The 21121-nt window shown below is 51.6% G+C and overlaps 1 protein-coding gene across 7 annotated transcripts in view; it reads left to right on the top strand.

The window, feature by feature from the left end:
- Window positions 1-21121, top strand: part of ZNF423 (zinc finger protein 423) — a 364117-nt gene that overhangs the window by 62207 nt on the left and 280789 nt on the right. For all 7 annotated transcript variants that reach the window (XR_013411580.1, XR_013411581.1, XR_013411582.1 and 4 more), the window contains exon 2: window positions 4158-4217. Coding sequence is in view for 2 of the 7 variants with exons in the window: in XM_077985612.1 (XP_077841738.1) it covers window positions 4158-4217 (60 nt within the window). In the remaining 5 variants the exon portion in view is untranslated. The remainder of the gene's footprint in view (window positions 1-4157; window positions 4218-21121) is intronic.

The following is a 21121-nucleotide window of genomic DNA, read 5'->3' as shown; positions in this document are numbered from 1 at the left end:
AGCTGAGTAGCCCCTTTGGTGTATTTTCCATATTGGCCCCTGTGCGGATTGGGGTTTCTCTGAGCTGCGAGTCTTCAGTGTGCAGCGGGGCTCGGCCACAGAACTCCCTCTTAGGGATTTCGGGGGCTCACTGCTTGGGCCCCCAGAGAGTACCTGCTGCCAGTGTGGGCTCGGGCCACCCCTGTACCCAGCTCCAGCTGCCGACGGGCCCTCCTTCCTCTGTGCCTGCTGCCTCTGCTGGTGATGCCATTGCTGGAGACCCAGTCTGGACAGAAGAGTGCAGCTGTGGGGAGAAAAAACCTCACTCTCATTGCCGGGTAGCACAGGGGCTTATGGGGGTGGTGGGGGTTGGGTGTTGACTCTTTCTCATCAAGAGTGTACAAAAACCAGGCGTGGTGGCCCATGCTTGTAACCCCAGTGCTTTGGGAGGCTGAGATGGGGATCACTTGAGCCCAGGAGTTTGAGACCAGCCTGAGCAACATAGCAAGACCCTGTCTCTATAAAAAATATAAAAACAAAAAATTTAGCCAGATGAAGTGGCACATGCTCAGCTACTCAGGAGGCTTGGGTGGGAGGATCACTTGAGCCCAGGAGGTCAAGACTGCAGTGAGCTATGATCGCGCCACTACACTCCAGCCTGTATGACAGAGCATGAGCCTGTCTCATAAAACAATCTGCTAGCCCATATTCTGTTTTTGCTTTTCTGTTTTTTGAATCCTCTAGCCCATATTCACCTTTGAAGGTGTGCTTCTACCTTCAAAAAACAGAATATGGGCTAGAGGAGGGCATGTGAGTGGGGTGGTGCCTGCAGTTGTAGGAAAATGCATTAACACCCAAGTGGTAAGTAAGGTGACCCACAGATCCCTCACCACACAGGGATGTGGTTCCAGAGACTGCATTGTGTCACGCGGCTGCTTGCAGTGAGGGAACAGGAAGCCTGTAGTGAGATCTGCCACTCTGGACCTCCCCAGCCAGTTAGCACTGGGCCACTTTCCTCCTCTTTCCACCCCTGCAGGCCTGTCTGGACTTCTGGGACCCAGCACAGAGCCTTGACCTCCCCCAGGGCTCCAAAATGGTGGATGTTTCCCTGTTCTCTTTCCCATTATGGCCGAGGCCAGATCTTCCTAAGAGGATGACTTGACGTCTTTGGGACATCCTCAAGTTCAGTGACTTGGGAGGTCACACTTCTTAACTAAACCGCCTTGAGTGGGTGCAAGTGTGCAGACTGTTTGCCCTGATACCTGGGTGCACAGAGGTCAGAGGAGAACTGGGGTCATGTATTAATGTCCTGATACCTGCAGATAACTAAATCAATAAAAAAAGAAAAAAAATAAAAAAGAAACTCAATATTCTTAGCTATCACCCCTACCCTCCTACCCTTCCCAGCCCCAGGCAACCACCGATCCACTTTCTTTCTTTTTTCTTTTTCTTTTTTTTTTGAGACGGAGTCTCGCTCTGTCGCCCAGGCTGGAGTGCAGTGGCCAGATCTCAGCTCACTGCAAGCTCCGCCTCCCAGGTTTACGCTATTCTTCTGCCTCCGCCTCCCGAGTAGCTGGGACTACAGACGCCTGCCACCACGCCCAGCTAGGTTTTTGTATTTTTTAGTAGAGACGGGGTTTCACCGTGTTAGCCAGGATGGTCTCGATCTCCTGACCTCGTGATCCGCCCGTCTCGGCCTCCCAAAGTGCTGGGATTACAGGCTTGAGCCACCGTGCCTGGACTTTTTTTTTTTTTTTTTTTTTTTTTTGTGAGATAGAGTCTTGCTCTGTCGTGCCCAGGCTGAGAGCAGTGGTGCAATATCAGCTCACTGCAATCTCCATCTCCCAGGTTCATGCGATTCTCTTGCCTTAACCTCCTGAGTAGCTGAGACTACAGGCACGCACCACCATGCCTGGCTAAGTTTTGCATTTTTAGTAGAGATGGGGTTTCACCATGTAGGCCAACTGGCCTCGAACTCTTGACCTCAAGTGATCTGCCTGCCTTGGCCTCCCGAAGTGCTGCAATGACAGGCATAAACCACTGTGCTCGGCCCTGGACATGTCTTTTTAATGCATACAAAAGGGATTCTGCTGAACATATTTTTTTGTGCTTTTTCTTTCAAATTTAACATATCTGAGATCTTTATCAGCTCATATAGCTTTATGTCATTCTTAAGGTTTAGGAACCCATGGAGACCTTGTTGAAGGTGTCTAACAAAATGGCAGCATGGTAAACTTGCACACTGGCAGCAGTCTCTTCATAGAAGCACCATATATTTATATGTGTGTGTGTAAGTAAAAGGTGAAATGTAAGAGAAACTGATTTTTTGGCACGGCATTGAACGCTGTTAATAACAGCTTAGGCATTAGCCACCCGTGTTTTGGAGGCTGTCTGGTTGGAATCATTTTAGTGAATAATATCAATTTTGTCTGACACAAGGTCTTGATTGCTATTTATAAAGCTGTACATTTGAGAACCCACTCCAGCTGTAACTAGCTAAGTAAAACAATAGCTTGGGTCCCAGCTCAAATTATCTGTGCATTTCATTGTGTTGATCCTGCCTGTCCACTTTCAGGATGCGGGCTTGGAAAAGAGAGCACACTTCATTAGCATTCCTTGGCTAGTTGCTCGGGGATGTTCCCTCTTGCATGTGCTGTTTCTCAGGGTTCAGAGAAACCCGCTCTGTGAGGCTCTGGAGGGGAGGAAGACCATGGGTAGATGGTCAAGTGGGTAGCTTGAGCATTGCGTAGGCAGCACTGTTTGAGCCACGGCAGCGACCCCCGCTCGGTTGGTTGGGCCACTGTTCCAGCAGATGACAGCCCTGACATTATTATGGCGGCAGTTACCCTGTGCCGGCGCAGTGCCCAATGCTGCACAGGCGTTATCCCATTTAATCCTCCCAGCAGCCCTATGGCTTAGGTACCATTATTGTCTCCATTTTTGAAGTGGGAAAACAGAAACCCAGAGGTTAGATCATTTGCTCAGGTCACATACAGCTAGTAAGAGGCAGAACGGAGATTTGAAGCCAGGCTGTGCCTCGTGCTAGAACTCAGGTTCTGACCACGAACCAGCCTGCTTGTTCCACTCGCAAGGTGGCTGCCTGCGTATTGTACACGCCTTCCATGTGGTGGGCTGGGGTCACTGCCCTCCAGTCTGAGTTGCTAGGGTTCTGGATAGCATCTTTTGTACCCTGGTCAACCATGGTTTTCGAAGCAACCTTGGAGACAGACAACCCTGGGTTTGAGCCCAAACTCTTCATGGCTCTCACTACCTGTAAGACCTCAGGCACCCCTCTGAGAGACTGCTGAGGAAGACTAAACCCAGTGATAGCTGCAAAGCCCTAGCACAGTGCCTGGCTCAGTGTGCACCCACGTGGTGCCAGCAAGAACATCGACAGTGCAGAGAGAACTGGGTGGTTCGTGGTGGCTTCAGCCTGCACATATGCAGAGCTAGAAAGGCCATTAAATCTGAAAAATACTGTGTATGCACATTTTTGGCTTAAACAAAGTCCCATTTACAAAGTCCATAACCCAGCTTTAATATTATTACATGCCCCAGACTGGGATTAATTCCAGGACAAGAGTGTTATTATGCTGTGTAGTGTTTCTCCCATATTCTCCTAGTGCATGGCCTCCACCAGCCTGGGCTTAGGTCCTGGGGTGTGGGATGGTGGGGACACCCTGTCTCTGCCTGGCTTGGTTCTGTGGGGTCCTGGGTGGAGTGGGGGGAGGCTGGTTGCCTTCTGATGTTGTCAGCTCATAAGTTGCAGTGCTCAGATGTGCTGTCATTGGGAGAGTTGACCTCAGCGTGTCCTGAGGTCTGTCTGTGGGTCAGGTCTCAGCAGGGTCATGAGCACTCACCACTTTGCTGATCCCTGAAGCAACCTTATTGGTTTCTTGAGGCAGTGCTGAGATTGATTAGTGATGTCTGCCAGGGGCACAGGGCTGGGGAAACCATAACTGATCCAGCACTTAACTTGCTATTCCTGTTTTATTCCGATCATTTTACATCTCTGTGAAACCAATAAAGGCCTCTTTGTAGGCTTTGCCCCCTCTCCCCTGGTCATGGGTATTATAATAAGGACCCCCACAAATGTTCCTTCTTCCTCACCCTGCACCTCACCTGATCTATTTGTACAGTCTTCAAACTCACAGGCCCATCTCTGTTCTCTCTTTCAGTTGAAGAGGGGGAGGCCTCAGACTTCTCGCTGGCCTGGGATTCCTCCGTGACAGCAGCAGGTAAATGCCCGGGGGCTGGTGGAAGAGTTGCAGGGGGTCTTGGAGCTGGTCCAGGAACTCAGAAAGCCACCCAACTGGTTATGGAAATGATATTCTTTGTGTCACATTCCTGCCTGCAGTCCAGACTACCCCATGCAACACGATTTTTATATCAGTTCCATATGGTCAATAAAATCTATTACATACGGAGACTAATATTCCCTTATTCTCCTGAGGGCCACGTTTCCTTCTTGTGGGCACAGTTCAGATGGGCGGTGATTTTCCCACTGTACAAGCCTTGAAGCTCCTTGCTATGGGCGTCGCTGCACATTCATTCCAATCTAATTGCATAAAAGCCACTTTAATAGGACTTTTAAACTCCAGTCTACATCAGAATTCCTCTTTCCCTCCCTGGAAGGGGCTGCTCTGCACTCTCAGGGCTGGCAGAGCTGAGCTCGTGCCTCCAGGGAGAGGTAACAGAGGGAGCTCAGACTCGTGAGGTGTCGGGGGTGACATGACAGTCAGGACATGGGATTCCCGCATAAGCTCTTCCCTGTACCTCAGTTCCTTAGCTGTAAAAATAGGTGGATGAATAAAGTTTTTCTAACTGTGAAGTTTTGCAGCTTAGAGCCTTCCCATGAGTACTGAGATTAGAACCGGCTTTGGGGGGTTTTGGGGAGCTCCTGAGTTGGGGGCCAGGGTCCCCTGTTTGCTCCGCATGCAGCCAGGGCCTCTCTTGGTAGTGGTGCCCCCGGCTCCCTGACCGGCAGGCGCTGGGATCCCCTTGCTTGTCCTCCTCCCCTGCCTTGGGCCAGGACTGCCCTGGGATCCTGACCAGCTTTTTCTGGATTCGACTGGAGCTGGAGCTGTTTCAGTCTTGCAGAATCTTAAGGCCTGAGGAAGCCTATGATGGAACATTCAGTCCAAGCTTCTCCTCTTTTCGTTGTGGAAACTGAAGCAAGAAGAGAGATTTGCTCTGGGTCAGTATTTCAAAAATGTGCTTAGGCATTGGGTATATAAACATTGAATGTTTTCATGGTTATGTGTCTAATGTGTGATATTATAGACATTTGTGACTTAACTATGATGCTAAATTCATTTAAGTGAAAAAACGGAGTTGACAAGAAAGTGTTAGTGGTACAGAATATGGAGATTCAGCCGGGAGTTTGAAGATGGTTCAGTGAAATTTGGGAAAGGAGACTAAGCCCTCGAACCCAAGCCTGTGGCCCCTGGTTCCATGTCCTTTCCAGCAGGAGCTGATGCTGCCTGCAGAGTCCACAGGGTCCTGGTTGACCCAGGCTTGTGCACTGTTGTGGCTGCAGGTGCCCTGGCCCTTGGTGACAGGGGCTTCCTCCACAGAGAGGGGACTTGTCTGAAGCCAACATGGTGAGTGGTGCTCAAATTCTGGGGAGGAGGGTCCGGGACTAGGACAGGCTTTGGGGTCAGCACTGGGCAGGTAGGAGGCTGGGGAAGGGGCTGTGTAGCCCCCTGTGTGTCTCCTTCTGTGCAGGAAGTGCGTTCCCCATGGTGGGGGGAAACAGCAAGACCCTAAGGCGCCGTGTCTCAGAGATGTAGTCCTCCTGGGAGATGAGGGGTGCAGGGGCTCACGCTTGCTGCCTGCTCTGGAGAGGATCCCACTGTACCCCAAACCCCTGAACTCGGAAAGCACTCAGCCCCGCGTTGTCTACAGAAGGTCCTCCTTCCCAGCTGCTTTCCCAGTGGGGCTGGAGGTGATGCAGACAGATGGGAACATCAGTGGCTTGCAAGGGGGGTGCTAGCAGTGATTGCTATAGACAGAAAGCCCTGGGAAGGGGGTGGCTGCATGCCTAGGCAGTGAGGTGTCTTCCAGCTTGCAGAAGGCAAGGGCGATGTTGATGGTGGGGCCTTGGAGTCTGCAGTTCTGTAATTCCATAGTTGGGCGGCCAGTCTTAGGGCCTCTTTGGGCTGCCTGGGAGTAGTGGGAGCTGTGGGATTTGCCAGTTTCCAGGCAAGAGCTGAGCATGCCTCGTGCATGTAGGAGGATGCATACTCCTTGTGACTCCGCAGCCACAGCTCGCCATGGTGCCAGTCAGTTTCGGATTCTCTGCTCAGCGATGGGGAGAGGGAGGGCAGAGCATCCCCGGCAGTGGATAATCCACAACGAGACAGCCAGGCCAGGAATTGTTTTGTTTTCTTTGGCTCATTTTTGCTGGTGTTTTTTTTGTTTGTTTGTTTGTTTTGTTTTTTTAATTTGTGCCATGCATGTGATAAATTTTCATTCCCAGTTCTATTGGACTTGAGCTATTAAAGTCAGCTTGTATTCCCTGAGCATGGGGTGTGTGAGATGGCTCCAAGCCTGGGTGGCAGGCAGAAGTCAGTGTGGGAGGTGGCCCTGGACGTGGGCAATGTCACATTTATTGAGCACTTACTTAGTGTGTGCCAGGCACTGAGTGAACACTCTACCTGCAACGTGTCGCTGAGCCATCGTGACAGCTCTGTGAGGTGGGTGCCGCTTCCAGCAGCAGCTCCATCATTTCTCTGTGGGCTTGGCTTAGGGACAGCCATCTGGTGGACAACAGGGCCAAAGGCCTGGTGAAAGCCGCTTTTGTCTAATACTTTTTATTAAACTGAGAAAATGTCACTTGGCCACATCAGAGAATGGCAGCAGGTGACAAAGAAGATTATGGGGGAACAAAACCTCCCAGGCCACCCTTGGCACTGCTACTGAGAAACCCCATCCTCATTTGACACATGAGGGAAGGAGCTCGGAGCAGTACAGTAGTGAGTCCACGGTCCCCAGCTGGCAGGCTGTGCATCAGGGACTCGAACCCAAGTCCTCCGGAAGCCAGAGCCTGTGGTTTAACCTCTGCACCACTTGGCATCAGGAGGTGGAGAGCTGAGCAGGACCTGAAAGCGGGGCATTATGGCGACTTCTGAAAGGTCCTTGGCAGGACAGGCATGGTGGCTGCAGAGCATAGGTGGGTCCTGCTCACAGGCCCCCATTGGCCCTGGGCTGAGGGCATTTTACCAGGAGGAAGGGAGAGCTATAAGGCATAGAGTAGCTTTTCTTCTGGGGGGGCCCTGTTGGCCCAGAGCGCAAGCTTTTCATGCACCTTCCTCTCCTCTGCTTTGCCCAGCCCTGGGTGTGTGATGGAGAACTGCAATAAAGAAGCAGAATGCGCAGTTTGCGTCTTCACTCACCTCTGGCCCGCCCTGGCCACCCTGCTAGTGGGGACCCTGTGGCCCTCAGGCCCCAGGAACAACCAGGCTTGCTCCTTCTGTGCCCTCGAGCAGGGGCCCTGACAGTGATGGAGAGCCCGGCCTTGCCTGGCAGGGAAAGGAGCGAAATGATGAGCTCATGGCAATATCCCGCAGTCCCGAGGCGGGGGCGTGGGGAGCGGAGCGCGCAGGCCCACTCATGCCGCTTGCTGGCGAATGGGGCTGCTGATGGTGAGGCCCAGGGGAAGGAGCACTTCATTTGAAGTCAAGATGTGGGGTTGCCTTGGAGGTGTGGAACTGGAGTTCTTAACCTGTTTTGAGCCCCAGGTGCCTTTGAGCATCCAGTGGCAGTGTGTGGATTCTCTTTCAGACACATACAGGATTTCATGTGTGATTTCATGGTTGTTCGTGGGCCATTCTTCTTCTCCAGCCAACCCCAACTTCTCCCGCCTTGCCAGGCCATAGGTATGAACTTACAAATGTGAAAGTCCTTTGCAAATGGGAAAACCTTGCCAGGGTCACAAACTCAAAGGCCCACCTGAGGCGGGCTGATGGCCCAGGTGGGCTGATACGTGAGGGACCACGGTGGATGGTGACACAGACCCTGCAAAGAGGATGGCTGGCCCTCAGCTCCTGCCGGCTGGGCCATGAATTGCCAGAATTCTGGCTGGGTCCAGAGTTGCCAGATCTTCAGAGGTTTTAAAAGAAAAGCCAGAAAGTTGGATTTTCGTAAGAAATCTTTAGATTCTTAAACCAGCCCAGCTTATATCTTTTTAAAAACAGCTTTACTGAGATATAATTCATATATCATACAATTCACTCACTTAAAGTGAATTTTGGTATATTTAGAGATATATGTGACCATTACTTGAGTGAACTTAGAACATTTTCATGTCCTTAAAAGGAAACTCTTGACCAGGAGCGGTGGCTCACACCTGTAATCCCAGCACTTTGGGAGGCCGAAGCAGGAGGATTGCTTGAGCCCAGGAGTTTGAGACCAGCCTGGGTAATATAGTGAGACCCTGTCTCTACAAAGAATCAAAACAAAATAGCCCTGGGCATGGTGGCATGCACCTGGAATCCCAGCTACTTGGGAGACTGAGGCAAGAAGATCACTTGAGCCCAAGAGTTCGAGGTTACGGTGAGTTTTGATCATGACACTGCACTCCAGCCTGGGTGACAGAGTGATAGCCTGCCTCTAAAATAATTAACTAAATAAAAGAAAAAGAAAAAAAAATAATAAAAAAGAAACACTGTATCCTTAGCTACTACCCCTGCCAGTCCCAGGCAACCACTGATCCACTTACTTTTTTATTCTAATTTTTATTTTTTTGAGACAGAGTCTCACTCTGTCGCCCAGGCTGGAGTGCAGTGGCGCGATCTCAGCTCACTGCACCCTCCACCTCCTGAGTTCAAGCAATTCTCCTGCCTCAGCCTCCCCTCGTAGCGGGGACTACAGGTGTGTGCCATCGCACCTGGCAATGTACAAGTTTTTGTTTGAATGCTTGTTTTTAGTTCTTTTGGGTGTATTTGTAGGCCTGGAATTACTGGGTCTTAGGGTAACTTTATGTTTAACCTTTGGAGGAGCCACCAGACCTTCCCAGGCATTTTGCATTCCCACTGCCCATAGGGATTCCACTTTTTCCAGGTCCTTGTCAGCATTTATTATTTTCCTTTTTGCAAATTCTAACCTTCCTAGTAGGTGTGAAGGTATCTCATTCTGAACAACTCATGGATTTTTTTTTTTCTTTTCTTTTTTTTTTTTTTTGAGATGGAGTCTTGGTCTGTTGCCAGGCTGGAGTGCAGTGGCACCATCTTGGCTCACTGCAACCTCTACCTCCCAGGTTCAAACGATTCTCTTGCCTCAGCCTCCCCAGTAGCTGGGACTACAGACATGTGCCACCAAGCCCAGCTAATTTTTGTATTTTTAGTAGAGATGGGGTTTCACCATGTTGGCCAGAATGATCTTGATCTCCTGACCTTGTGATGTGCAAGCCTCGGCCTTCCAAAGGCTCCCAGTGCCTTTGACCTACCTCCTAGCAATGTCTTCAAACCCCCTGTATCCTGCCCGTCACAGCCTGGCACTAGCCCTAACCCTAACCCCCGTCTCTTCTGCTCATCCTGGCCTGGTACTAAACCTACCGCTATCCCTAACACCCCTCTTTCCCACCCATCCCAGCCTGCTACTAACCCTAACACTAACTTTAACGCTAACCCTAATCCCCCTCTTTGCTGCCTATCCCAACCTGGCACTAACCCTAACCCTAACCCTAACCACCCATCTGGTAATAACCCTACTGCCTAATAACCGCTACTGCCCATCCCAGCCTGGTAATAACCCTAACCCTACCCCTAACCCCTATCTCTCCCGCCCATCCCAGCCTGGTAGGGAGATGCATCTTGCCTTCAGCATTTCCTCCCTCTTCCCACAAGCCCTTTGGAATGAGGTCTCTAAGTGGCAGACACCAGAAACATCATGCATGATCCTCAGGTCTATGATGTGGGCTTTCAGGGAACCCACACAACCACGTGGAAATTTACCTCCTCTTTCCCCGTCACTGAGTTTGGTCTGGGAGCTGAAGCTGCGCATCTATTTATTTTTATTTATTTATTTTTTTATTGAGACAGGGCCTTTCTATGTTGCCCAGGTTGGTCTTGAACTCCTAGGCTCAAACAATCCTCCTGTCTCAGCCTCCCAAGCAGCTGGGATTACAGGCATGCACCACCATGCTTAGCCTGAAGTGGGTAAGGGGATCATTTTTATGTAATTGTCTAGTCAGAGTCTCATTGGAATCTTCCACCTCGCCAGGCTGGGTTTTGGGACTGGTTGGGCAGAGTCTGCTCCATGGCTTCCATCCAGCATGGCAGCTCTGGAACAGCAGCAGGGAGAGGCAGTAAGAGGAGGGTCTGTGGGTGGGCCAGAGATAGGACACAGTTAGTTCGTTGACACATACTTCTTGTGAACGCCTGGGCAGGTTAGGTGAGTCTATTTCTGGCATGGTGACAGACACACTTGTTTGAGAGGAACACTCAGTATCATCAGTTGACTGTGATGGCCCCGCAGCCTGAGACCTTATTTGTGTTGCACTGTGATCAGACTTTTAGGCCTTCTTGCCGTGGGACAGGTGTTCTTGCCCCAGTTAATAGGAACCGTCACTCCCATTTATGAGGTGTTTCTAGGAGCCAGGTCTCCTTTGCTTTTCACATGCATATGAGAAAACCGAGAAACAGAGATGCTAGTAACTTGCTTCTAGGTCACTCAGCCAAGAAGCGGCAGAGCAGAGATTTGAACCCAGGCAGCTCATGCATGAATTTAGTGCCTCAACTGTAGAGGGCAGACCTGCCAGTGACAATGCAGGTCCCATGCCTTGTTTTAGAGGAGAATCTCTGGAGTCAGCTCTGTGCCCCGGTCACTCCTGGGTCAGGTAAAAGAGTCTAACTGAAGCCAGCCCTCGGGATTTGCTGCCTGGAAGGAGAGGAGGTCCACGTTTTGAAGACTTTGCACACATCTCCCATGTTCAAAGCCAGGCCTGGAAAGCACCGGGCCAGGCTCTCTGCAGGGACTCACACCACCTCCAGCCCCCGTCCCCAGCCCTCCTTCCACATCTCGGTGTTGGGCATGGGGGCAGTTTGCAGGGGAAGGTGGGGATAGGACTGCAGGCTCTGGGACCTCCTCAGATGGGAGGTAGAGCCGGCATTGGGGTAGCTGGTGTCCTGGGACGTCCTTGAGAAGAATGCCTTGAAGCTTCTCATTTTTCTTTTAGCCTGGTTCTGGGTAAAAGGTGGGGTGAGGAGAATGGTCGGGGTCCCTGCTCCTGACCAAGGCGACAGCCTCATCCCCTGCAGTCCTTTGCCCCCAGGTTTTGGCTGGGAAAATGGACAGAAATGTCCAGAAGCCTGGGCCTTTCACCATGGGCGGGCGAGGCTACTCCGTGCAGTCCCGCCTGCACTTCTGAACCACGTGGAGCTGCCTCCCACCCTGCTTGTGTGTTGCTGGAGTGCATATTTATTATTTCAATGGCTTCACAGAAACTCCACCCACACCCCTGCGCTTCTGCACTTGCGTTTGCATTTCTCCCAGTCCCCTTTCGAGCTCTGTTCGTCTATAAGCTTCTACATGAAGTCCACACTGAACTCGCAGTGGATTTTCTTGTAGTTCCTGTTGGACCTGAGCTTCCTGTGGTCCTGGGACCCATGTACCTCCCACCTTAGTGTCTGTACTGGAGCCCTCAAGTGGATGGGCGTGAATGTTCTTCTCCGCCTCTCCCCTGTTGGACGTTCGGACTGCTTTAGGCTGTTGTAAATAACGCCATGATGAACATCTTTGTGTGGGTGGTCTTTTTTTCTCCTTTGGAGATTTTCTTAGGGGCTCCCAGCACCTTCTAACTTTTTCTTTCAATCCCCAAATCAAGGCTAGAGAGACTGTTCCCCTCATCTGTGTCCATTGCTCCCCACTGGGTCTCACTTTGAACACTTCCCCAAGTGACTGTCCTGCATTGGGTCGCCTGTGGGATGTCTCACCCACCCATGATACTTGCCTAGAGCCATGTGACTGTGGCCCGTGGTGCAAGCTGCCTGGGCACCCTTTGGCTTCGGGCTGGTGTGCTGGTGGCGTCTGCCTTTTGTGCTTGAGCTCCCAACCTAATCATCTTTTTGATGAGGACCAAGAGACATTTTAAAGGAGCAGAAAAGTCTCACTAAATAGATGTAGAATTTCCCAGTATTTTAAAGACTTATGAAATGCATTTTTATATGGGGCCAGCTGGGGAGTTTCTCATTAGCTCGGCTGGGGAGCCTGTGGGGAGTTGAGCTAAGTGGAGCCAGGCAGGCTGGGTAGGAAGACGCGGTGGCCCCGAGCTCACCGGGGGAGCGTGGCAGGCATGCGCCAGCGAGTCGGCTCCACGGACCCCTGGCCAGGCAGCCTGGGCTGCGCCTTTGTTAGAGCTGCTCCCTCTACAGCACAGGGGGCCTCAGAAATCGTCAGGTGGTGACTGGAGCTGAGAGGTGGCCACTCTGTTACCATGGTGAGCAGTCCACGGGGTAGGGCATTCTGTGCCGCGTGTGCACATGGATGCATGCACTTGTGTGTGTGCTTGTGTGTGAGCATGCCCAGGTAGCTGCAACCCTGACTTGGACCCCTGGCAGGGGGGCACTCCAGTGCCCCTGTGCTCTGCCTGCTGGTTGGTGCTGCATCCTGGGCTCCCTGGTGCTACCTTGGACCAGTTCTCTCAGGAGGAGGTGGCATTTCCTGCCCACCCTTTTCCTCTGGCTCTGCACCAGCCTTGGGGCCCCCATTGGGCTCCGCTGTATTGGCTTCCTCGTTGACATGCCTGCTGTGCACGTGTGTATGAAGAGCCCATGCATATATGTGCACATGTGTGCTCAGGACTCAAGTGTGCTGGTACCCAGGGCATGTGGAAATGAACAGGTGTGCAGTGCGTCTTCTGACTCCTGTTTTCCTCCTGTACCTCTATCCTGGCTGATGACTTCACTTCCACGGAGCTAGCCTTGTCTTGCTGATTTCTACCCTCTTGAGATGGACTTGGGGCTTCCCTGATGGCAGGGATGCTGTCGTTTGTCTCGTGTCCCTGGCCTGGCATTGGGACTTTGCAGCGCAGTTGCTCAGTTGATTTGGGACCATCTGCCCCAGCAAGCCCATGGCCCTGCCCCTCCTCTCCTGGTGCTGTTGGGCTTTTCGGGGGACATCAGTAATGAGGATTGTAAAGACAAGGAGGAGCCAGTCCTACTTCCTCCAAAGCTGGGTGCTCCCTGAGGATGGAAAGGCCTCTCTTTGGTGTCGGCCCTTTCCCAAGTCCCCAAGGATCCTGCTGTCCTGCTGGTGGACACTGGAAATCAATAGTTCTTTGGCAACTTGAAGCCTGCCCATAAACAGTCAGTTGTGTCTGTGGGTTGGGGTGTGTGGGGTGGGGTGGGGTGATGATGGCATCACTCCTCATGCATTTGGGGGAGTCGGTGCCCATCCTACTCCCTCCAGTGTTGCCCAGCCTTGTGCGTGCATCCTGGGGTGGTTTGCACCAGCGCTGCTCAAACTTGAACATGTGTACAAATGGTCAAGATGCAGATTCTGACTCAGCAGGTCTGGGTAGGGCCTGAGAATCTGCATTTCTAACAGGCTCCGGGGTGATGTTGATGCTGTTGGCCCACAGACTGTGTGTGACCCCTTGGCATTTTTTGAAGCTCAGCCTAAATGACACCTCCTCCAGGAAGTTTCCCATGATAGCCCTGCCATAATTCTGTGCCCCCCTGAGCCTAAGAGCTCCTGATCCTGGCCCTCAGTGCTCCCACTGCCTTCTGCTTGGTTCTAGCGTTCCTTCTCTTCTTATACCCAGCTCCCTGATGCTCTGCTCACTCCTAGGGGCAGTGACCGAGTCTGATTCTCTGCATCCCCATAGCTCAGCCCTGGCTTGGCAGTTGGCAGGTGCCTGGCAAATGTCTGCCAAGATGCAGAACCTCACCTCCACTTCTTTGTCTGTATTTGTCCTGGGAAGTGCAGGGCCTGAGTTTTGTTCACTTTGTTAAGAGCAAAATCTGGGTTTGAGGTCTAGATACTTATTAGCCGTTCAATATGGAGTAAGTTACTAAACCTCCCTGTCCTTTCATTTCCTCATCGGAAATGGGGATAATAATAGTCCTACTTCCTAAGGCCATTGTGAGGATGGCACAGGGAATCCACATGGAGTGCTTAACCCCTACTTTTACTTTTGCTATTGACCTTTACTTTTGCTATTGACACCATGTGGCGGGAAGTGCCCATAGGAGCTTAGCTCTGAGCTTGGGTCTGTAGGGGTGACAGAGAAGGCTCCAACGGGCCCCTCCTTCTCATCACATCGTCACAGCTCCCTGCCTTTCTCCCCACATCTTGACTGGCAATCTCTAGGCATGGCCACAGTGCCTGGGGCAATCTGCTTCACCTTCCTGCAGGTTTGGGGTGGAACTGAATCTGTAGGGAACCATTCTTGTTTACCCTGGTTGGTGAGGCATGGCTTGTTTCCCAAGTGGGGCAGGCCAGGTGGGGTGGGGGTTGGTGGGAGGTGGGCAGGGTCTGCTCTGAAAGGCAGAGGCCTGAGGCTGTCCTGAGATCAGATTCCTTCCCTGGGTGGGGCTGGACACATGGACTGTGCGGCCATGGGCCAGTGCCCGGTAGGAAATGGCCAGGGTCAGCCTGACCGCACCACCTGGCATGTGTTGGCTTCCTGGGTGGACACTCTGAAGGGCTCAGCTCCTGGGTTGGATACGGTCAGTGGTGCCCTGCTATAGACTGCAGGCAGCCCACAGGGGTTAGGCTGCTGTCATGTCAGCTGACATTCCCTTAAAATCCTTGAGTGTGCAGGGAGATGCACACACACACACACACACACACTCACACACACACGAGATTAGGCTGAGCCTGGCTATCTGATGCCTCTCTGGTTCAAAAAATATTTATCTTACCTCCACTAATAAGTTTTTCTCCTTTGTCATGGTTGATTGCTTTAACTGATGGCTGCTGGCCATATGTGGTAGTAGTTAGCACATCAGACTCATGCTTAGTCTGGCAAATATGATAAATTTTACTTATGCTGTTCTACTTATCAAGGCTAAATGTCCTGCAAACCTGGCAAGCTTGTGGAGGCAGGGACAGTGCCTATTTGCTTACTGTTGTATCCTCAGCAATTGGCACTGTCTTAACAATAACAATTAAAAAGTGATAACCATCTAGTGAGCATCCACTCAGTGCCAGACAGCGGGCTGTGACATGCATTATCTCATTTAAGCCTTGTTAACCACAGTATTAGCATTCCCATCTCACAGATGAGCAACTGAGGCCAAAGAGGTAAAGAGATTGGTCCAGTCTGCACAGCTAGTTGGGGTTTTGTCTGAGTCTAGGGCACGCTTTCTGTAGTTGCTAATTCGTAGTGCCTGGGACTCAGTGGAGACTTACTGCATCTTTGTGGAATGAGCAGCACTAGAATGTGCTGTGAGCCCTAATGTCATTGCAGCGACATACCACTAGTAAGAAGCCACCAGGATCAGTGTGGGAATGAGTGATTGCTGATGGGCACAAGCCTGTGAGTGCTCTTTGGTGGTGACGTGTAAATTCACAAGTCATTGTGTGTGCATGCATGTGCACACGCAACATACACATATTACATGCACACAAACACAAGGACGCATGCACACATTCATACATATATATGCTCATACTCCCACTCAGTGCAAACGTACTCCACACAATGCACATGGACACTCACACACACGTAGGTACACATTTACACACAATGCACATGTACCCCCATACACATGTAAACACACACATATGTGCACACTGGCATATGCACACTCACACAATACATTCACATATATGGGCCTTCACATATGTGTTCCTCCGTACTACACACATATGTATGCACAGCCAAGTGCATGCATATGCTTAATGTACACCCACACGGACGCCTGCAGACACAGGTGTGCACACACATGCACAACACAGATGTATGCCTATACATGCATACAGGAGTGTGCTCACACTGCCAACATACACATAGTGCGCATGTACACACACTTACAAATCCATGCACATACAGAGGCACACACACATATGCAGCATTCACTCATCCACATCCGGGCATGCAAATGAGCAGAAAAAGCCCGTTTCTAGGCTGTCTCCCTTGAAGGATCAGGAACAGTGCCCAGGCGGGGTATTCAAGATGTCCACATCGTCTCCTTGCTCTCTGTTTTCTTTCTTCCGTTTCTTTGTCGTACCCTCAGGGTCCTAGATGTTCTTTCCATCCAAAGATTTGCACCCCTGCTCTTGGACCCAGTGCTGGGCTGACCTGGGTGTGGACCTAGACCCCAGTCTTGGTCCATCTGTCTGTTCGCCTGCCTGGCCTGCTGTGGCCTGCATGTACCGCCCCCCAACCCCCAACTTGCGTGTGACTTCATTTTCCACTCTGCACCTGCCTCTTTAAGAGACCAGGGGCCTGGTGGGCCTGTCCCCAGGGTCGGGGCTGGGGGAGGCTGGACAGCTGCAGGTTGGGGGGAAGCTTTGTGAGCTCCCAGCGGCCTCTTGGAGCCTGGGTAACGCTGGGGAAACTGAAACAAAGGCCGACAATGGCCTCCTTCCCTCCCCGGGTGGCCTCAGAGCAGGGCCTGCCTGGGCGGCCTCTGGGGGCCCCTGTTATTTCCTGTGCTGGCTGTGGGGCTTCTGGCCAGCTTGGAACGGGACAGGAAGCTGGGCAGGGCATCGCCTCCCCACCCGCTGGGCTGGCCCTCGCAGGCCAGAGTAGCTGCTTCTGGGAGTGGGGGTCGGCTTGGCGTTCCTGCTCCGTGACCGCCGCTCCAGCCCCGCTTGGCCTGGTCTGCCCTACTCAGGTCTGGCCAGGCCTCCCAGGAGGGAAACTCAGCCTTCCGTCTCCACTGCCCTCTCCCTGCTGCCGACTCCATGTGCTCCCACCATCTTCGCTGAGTCCATCCATGCTGTCACCTGAGCTCCTGCATCTCCTCTCCCTAAATGGCCCAAGCCGCTGTGGTCAGAGCCCTTGCCCCACAGAGCCGAGGACAGGGCCAGGCAGGGAGCATTTCATGGCTTATTAATTAATTCATTTGGGATTATGCTAGAGGTAAGCATAGGTTTGGTACCAGGGTTAGGGTTACACTGAAGTTTAAGGTTAGCGTTAGGTTTACCAAAACCTGCAGACCAAAAAAACATATGAGTTAAGGGCATGGGTTTTCAGGCAGGCAGGTCTTTATTTCAATCCTGATTCACCACCAGCTATTCATCACAGAATTGTCAGGCATCTGTGTCCTTCTAGGCCACAAGAGCACAGTTGGGTCCCTGACTTCCAGGACTCACATTCTAGAGTGAGGAGGCAGCAGTGGGCAGGTGAACACACACTGCACAAATTAAGAGTGTATTCACTGCGAGAATGGGCTTGACTCAGTGGTTGCACCTTCCCAGAGCTCAGCTTCCTGATCTGTAGAATGGGAATAACAAAGCCGCTACCTTGTGTCACCATTATAAGGACAGGTGAGAGGGTAGATGGCATGTGTCCAGCACGGTGCCTGGCACACAGCATGTCCCCAGTAAGCGCTAACTGTGATGATTATTAATGAAAGGCAGTGGAGGTGGCTTGTGGGTCACTGGGGTGCTCAAATAATAGATGAAGAGACTAATTATGTCAAAACCTAAGGGAAGGGTCAGGATGCCTTTGAGCCTCCTGGCAGCCAAGGCCCAAAGAGAAATAGAATCAAAGCTGCTTCCATCTGATGTAAGAGCTTGGGACAGACCAGTGTTTTCCCCCGGCCTGGACGCTGCCTTCACTAGGCTGCGTCTGGGGGCTGGCGGGGCAGCTGCTCAGGTAACTTTCCTAAGTGCCTGGTTAAGTGCAATTAAATGGGTTTCTTTAAGGCAGGATCTCCAAGGACCTTCAACATGCCTGTGGATGCTTTGAGTTATAGGGAGGGTTCTTAAAACTCTTGGACTCAGAATCTGTACTTCATCCCTTTTTTTGAGGACCACCTATCCCTAAGCCCAGAATCTTGGAACACAGTTTGGGAAGCTCTGTTTATGTGCTTCTCCTTTGAACTGAACACCACGGAGGCACCTCACTCACAGTGTCTCCTCCTCCCCTTGCCCAGACTGTCGTTTGGCTGTGGTTTATTCCGACAGGCCTGGGGGTCTTCATCTGGCAGATCCTACCTGTTGCTTACTTCTTACTGGATGATTGCATTTACTCATCTTATCTGAGTCCAATCCAGCCTCCAGCAGGGGTGCAGTTATGGAAACTGAGGCTCAGAGTGCTTAGAGGGCTCAGGGCTGTGGCTCCTAATTCAGGGTCTTTCCACTGCCCCATATTCCATAGACACACACACCCAGATGCACACGCATGCTCACACACAGGCACACACCTGAATGTATGCACGATCACCCACTTTTTGCTCTGCGTATGTAGGGATGTTGTTCTGTGTCTAAGATCTAAAGTCTGGCTGGAGCCCCCTCTCTTTCTCCTGCCCACCTCCCCTTCCTGGTGGGCAGGACTGGGAGCCCGCCCCAGTTAGGCCTGCCAGTGGCCACTTACCCCGTGTCTGGCAGGCGCCCTGTGGAGTTTCCATGGTGAGCTGTCCTCTGGGGGCCCTGGGTGGGACTTTCCATCTGGGTGGAAACCTGACCCACTGGCTCAGGGCTGGAAGGGGAGGAAATGCCTTCTCCAAACGTGGAAAGAGGAAGCAAAGAGAGGTGGCTGGCCTGGGATTCCAGCCACAGTCCCTGACTTCTGCAAAGCCACAGGGCCTGAGGACCCCAAGGAGCCTGGGGCAGAGCTGCGTAGGACTCACCCATCAGGGACGGCCACAGCTCAGACAGGGCCACAGCTGCGTAGTGTGGCTTTGCTTTGGGAGCTGACTGTTGTAGGCTCCTGCAGTTCTGCCCATGAGCTCTTGCCTGTCTGTGCTGGCATTCCCTGCATGCTCCTGCAGAGACTCGGGGCCAGCCAGTTGGTAAATGGCTAGGCCAGGATTTGGACTCGGTTCACTGTCCTCAAGGCCCATGTGGTTGTCACTCTGCCTCCTTGCCTTCCTCAAGCAGGCATTTCCATAGGCATTGCCTCACTGAGTTCTTGCAGGTGCGCTTTGACCATTGGTATTATCATTATTCTTGTATTTCATATGTGGAAATTGAGGCTCAGAGAGGCTAGGCATCTTGCCCAATGTCACACAGCAAGTTTGTGGCAGAGCTGCACTATAGCACAGATTCCACTCGCCCTTTACTTTGTTGACAGCAATATATGCATACGTGTAGGTCATTTATCATTTAACTTCCTCCAACTTAGATAGACACATTTGCCAAAAAGTGAGGACAATAACAATGTAAAGAGATTTGGTAATTGCAGTCAATAGGAGCTGGCTTACTCAGGGAACCTGCGATGTGGTTAGGCACTGTGTCCCCACCCAAATCTCTTGAATTGTAATCCCCCAAATCCCCACGTATCAGGTGGAACAGGTGGAGATAATTGAATCATGGGGTGGTCTCCCCCCTGCTCTTCTTGTGACAGTGAGTGAGGTCTCACAAAATCTGATGGCTTTGTTTTTTCTTTCTTTCTTTTTTTTTTTTTTGTGAGATGGAGTCTTACTCTGTCACCCAGGCTGGAGTGCAATGGTGCCATATTGGCTCACTGCAATCTTCGTCTACTGGATTCAAGCGATTCTTCTGCCTCAGCGTCCTGAGTAGCTGGGATTACAGGCACCCACCACCATGCATGGCTAATTTTTGTATTTTTGGTAGAGACAGGGTTTCACCATGTTGGCCAGGCCAGGCTGGTCTCGAACTCCTGACCTCAGTGGATCCACCCGCCTCGGCCTCCCAAAGTGCTGAGGTTACAGGCATGAGCCACCATGCCCAGCCAATCTGATGGTTTTATAAGGGGCTTCTCCCTTTGCTCAGCACTCACTTCATCCTGCCGCCCTGTGAAGAAGGTGCCTGCTTCTCCTTTGCCTTCCGCCGTGATTGTACATTTCCTGAGGCCTCCCCAGCCATTTGGAACTGTGAGTCAATTAAACCTCTTTCTTTATAAACTATCCAGTCTCAAATATTTCTTCATAGCAGTGTGAGAATGGACTAATACAACCTGTGATGTGGGTGAGAATCTTCTGTTCCCTCGGGTGTTGGTCTCTGTGGCCCCTTGTGGGGCAGGTGGATTCCACTCTGGGGTTTTAAGATGTATTTTCATCCCACATGCTTGATGTAGGAACCAAGCCATTCGCCATGGATGTATCTCAAGCCACAGCAGTTGTATCTTAGGGGAGAGGAAAGAGTTTGGGGGATTAACTTTGACTCTAAGACACATTTGCCTCATAGACTGACTTTGGAACCTGGCACTCCCTTGCCCCTGAAGCTGGGACAACAGGGGTGAGCCTGTGTCTGACTCACAGGTTCACCAAGGGTGCTTGGACCAATGTGCCAGGGCAGGTGTGATGGCCAATTTTGTGTCAACATGACTGGGTTAAGGGCTGCCCAGACAGCTGGTGGAACATGATTTCAGAGTGTGACTGTGCAGGTGTTTCTGGAAGAGATGAGCATTTTGATGGCTGGACTGAATAAAGCAGACGGCCCTCATCAGTGCAGGCTAGCATCATCCAGTCCACTGATGCTCTGGATAGAATGAAAAGGCAAAAGAGGGGTGACTTTGGTCTCTCTGTTTGAGCCCGGCCATCCATCTTCTGCACTTGGACGTTGGCACTCTTGTTTCTTGCGCCTTGAGTCTGGGGCTGGGATTGACAACATTGGCTCCCTTGGGTTTCAGGCCGTGGGACTTGGACATGAACTGCAGCACTGACTTTCCTGGGCTTCCAGCTTGCAGACCACAGAGGGTGGGATGTTTCCAGCCTCTATAACTGTGTGATCCAGGCCCCCATAACACATCTCTTTTGGTATATCCATATGTGGATCCCCTTGGCTCTAGTTCTTGGGAGAACCCTGGCTAAGGCTCTAGATCTTGGGAGAACCCTGGTGAAGGTATGTGGGAGCTGAATTTTCTCTGTATGAGTCCATTTTCATACTGCTGTGAAGAAATACCCAAGACTGGGTAATTTATAAAGCAAAAGAGGTTTAATGGCCTCACAGTTCCACATGGCTGGGGAGGCCTCACAATCATGGTGAAAGGCAAAGGAAGAGCAAAGGCACGTCTTACATGGTGGCAGGCAAGACAGAATGAGAGCCAAGCAAAAGGGGA

Source organism: Macaca mulatta, chromosome 20 (genome assembly GCF_049350105.2).
Source record: "Macaca mulatta isolate MMU2019108-1 chromosome 20, T2T-MMU8v2.0, whole genome shotgun sequence".
In the NCBI taxonomy this organism is placed as follows: domain Eukaryota; kingdom Metazoa; phylum Chordata; class Mammalia; order Primates; family Cercopithecidae; genus Macaca; species Macaca mulatta.
This window is presented reverse-complemented; position numbering and strand designations above follow the sequence as displayed.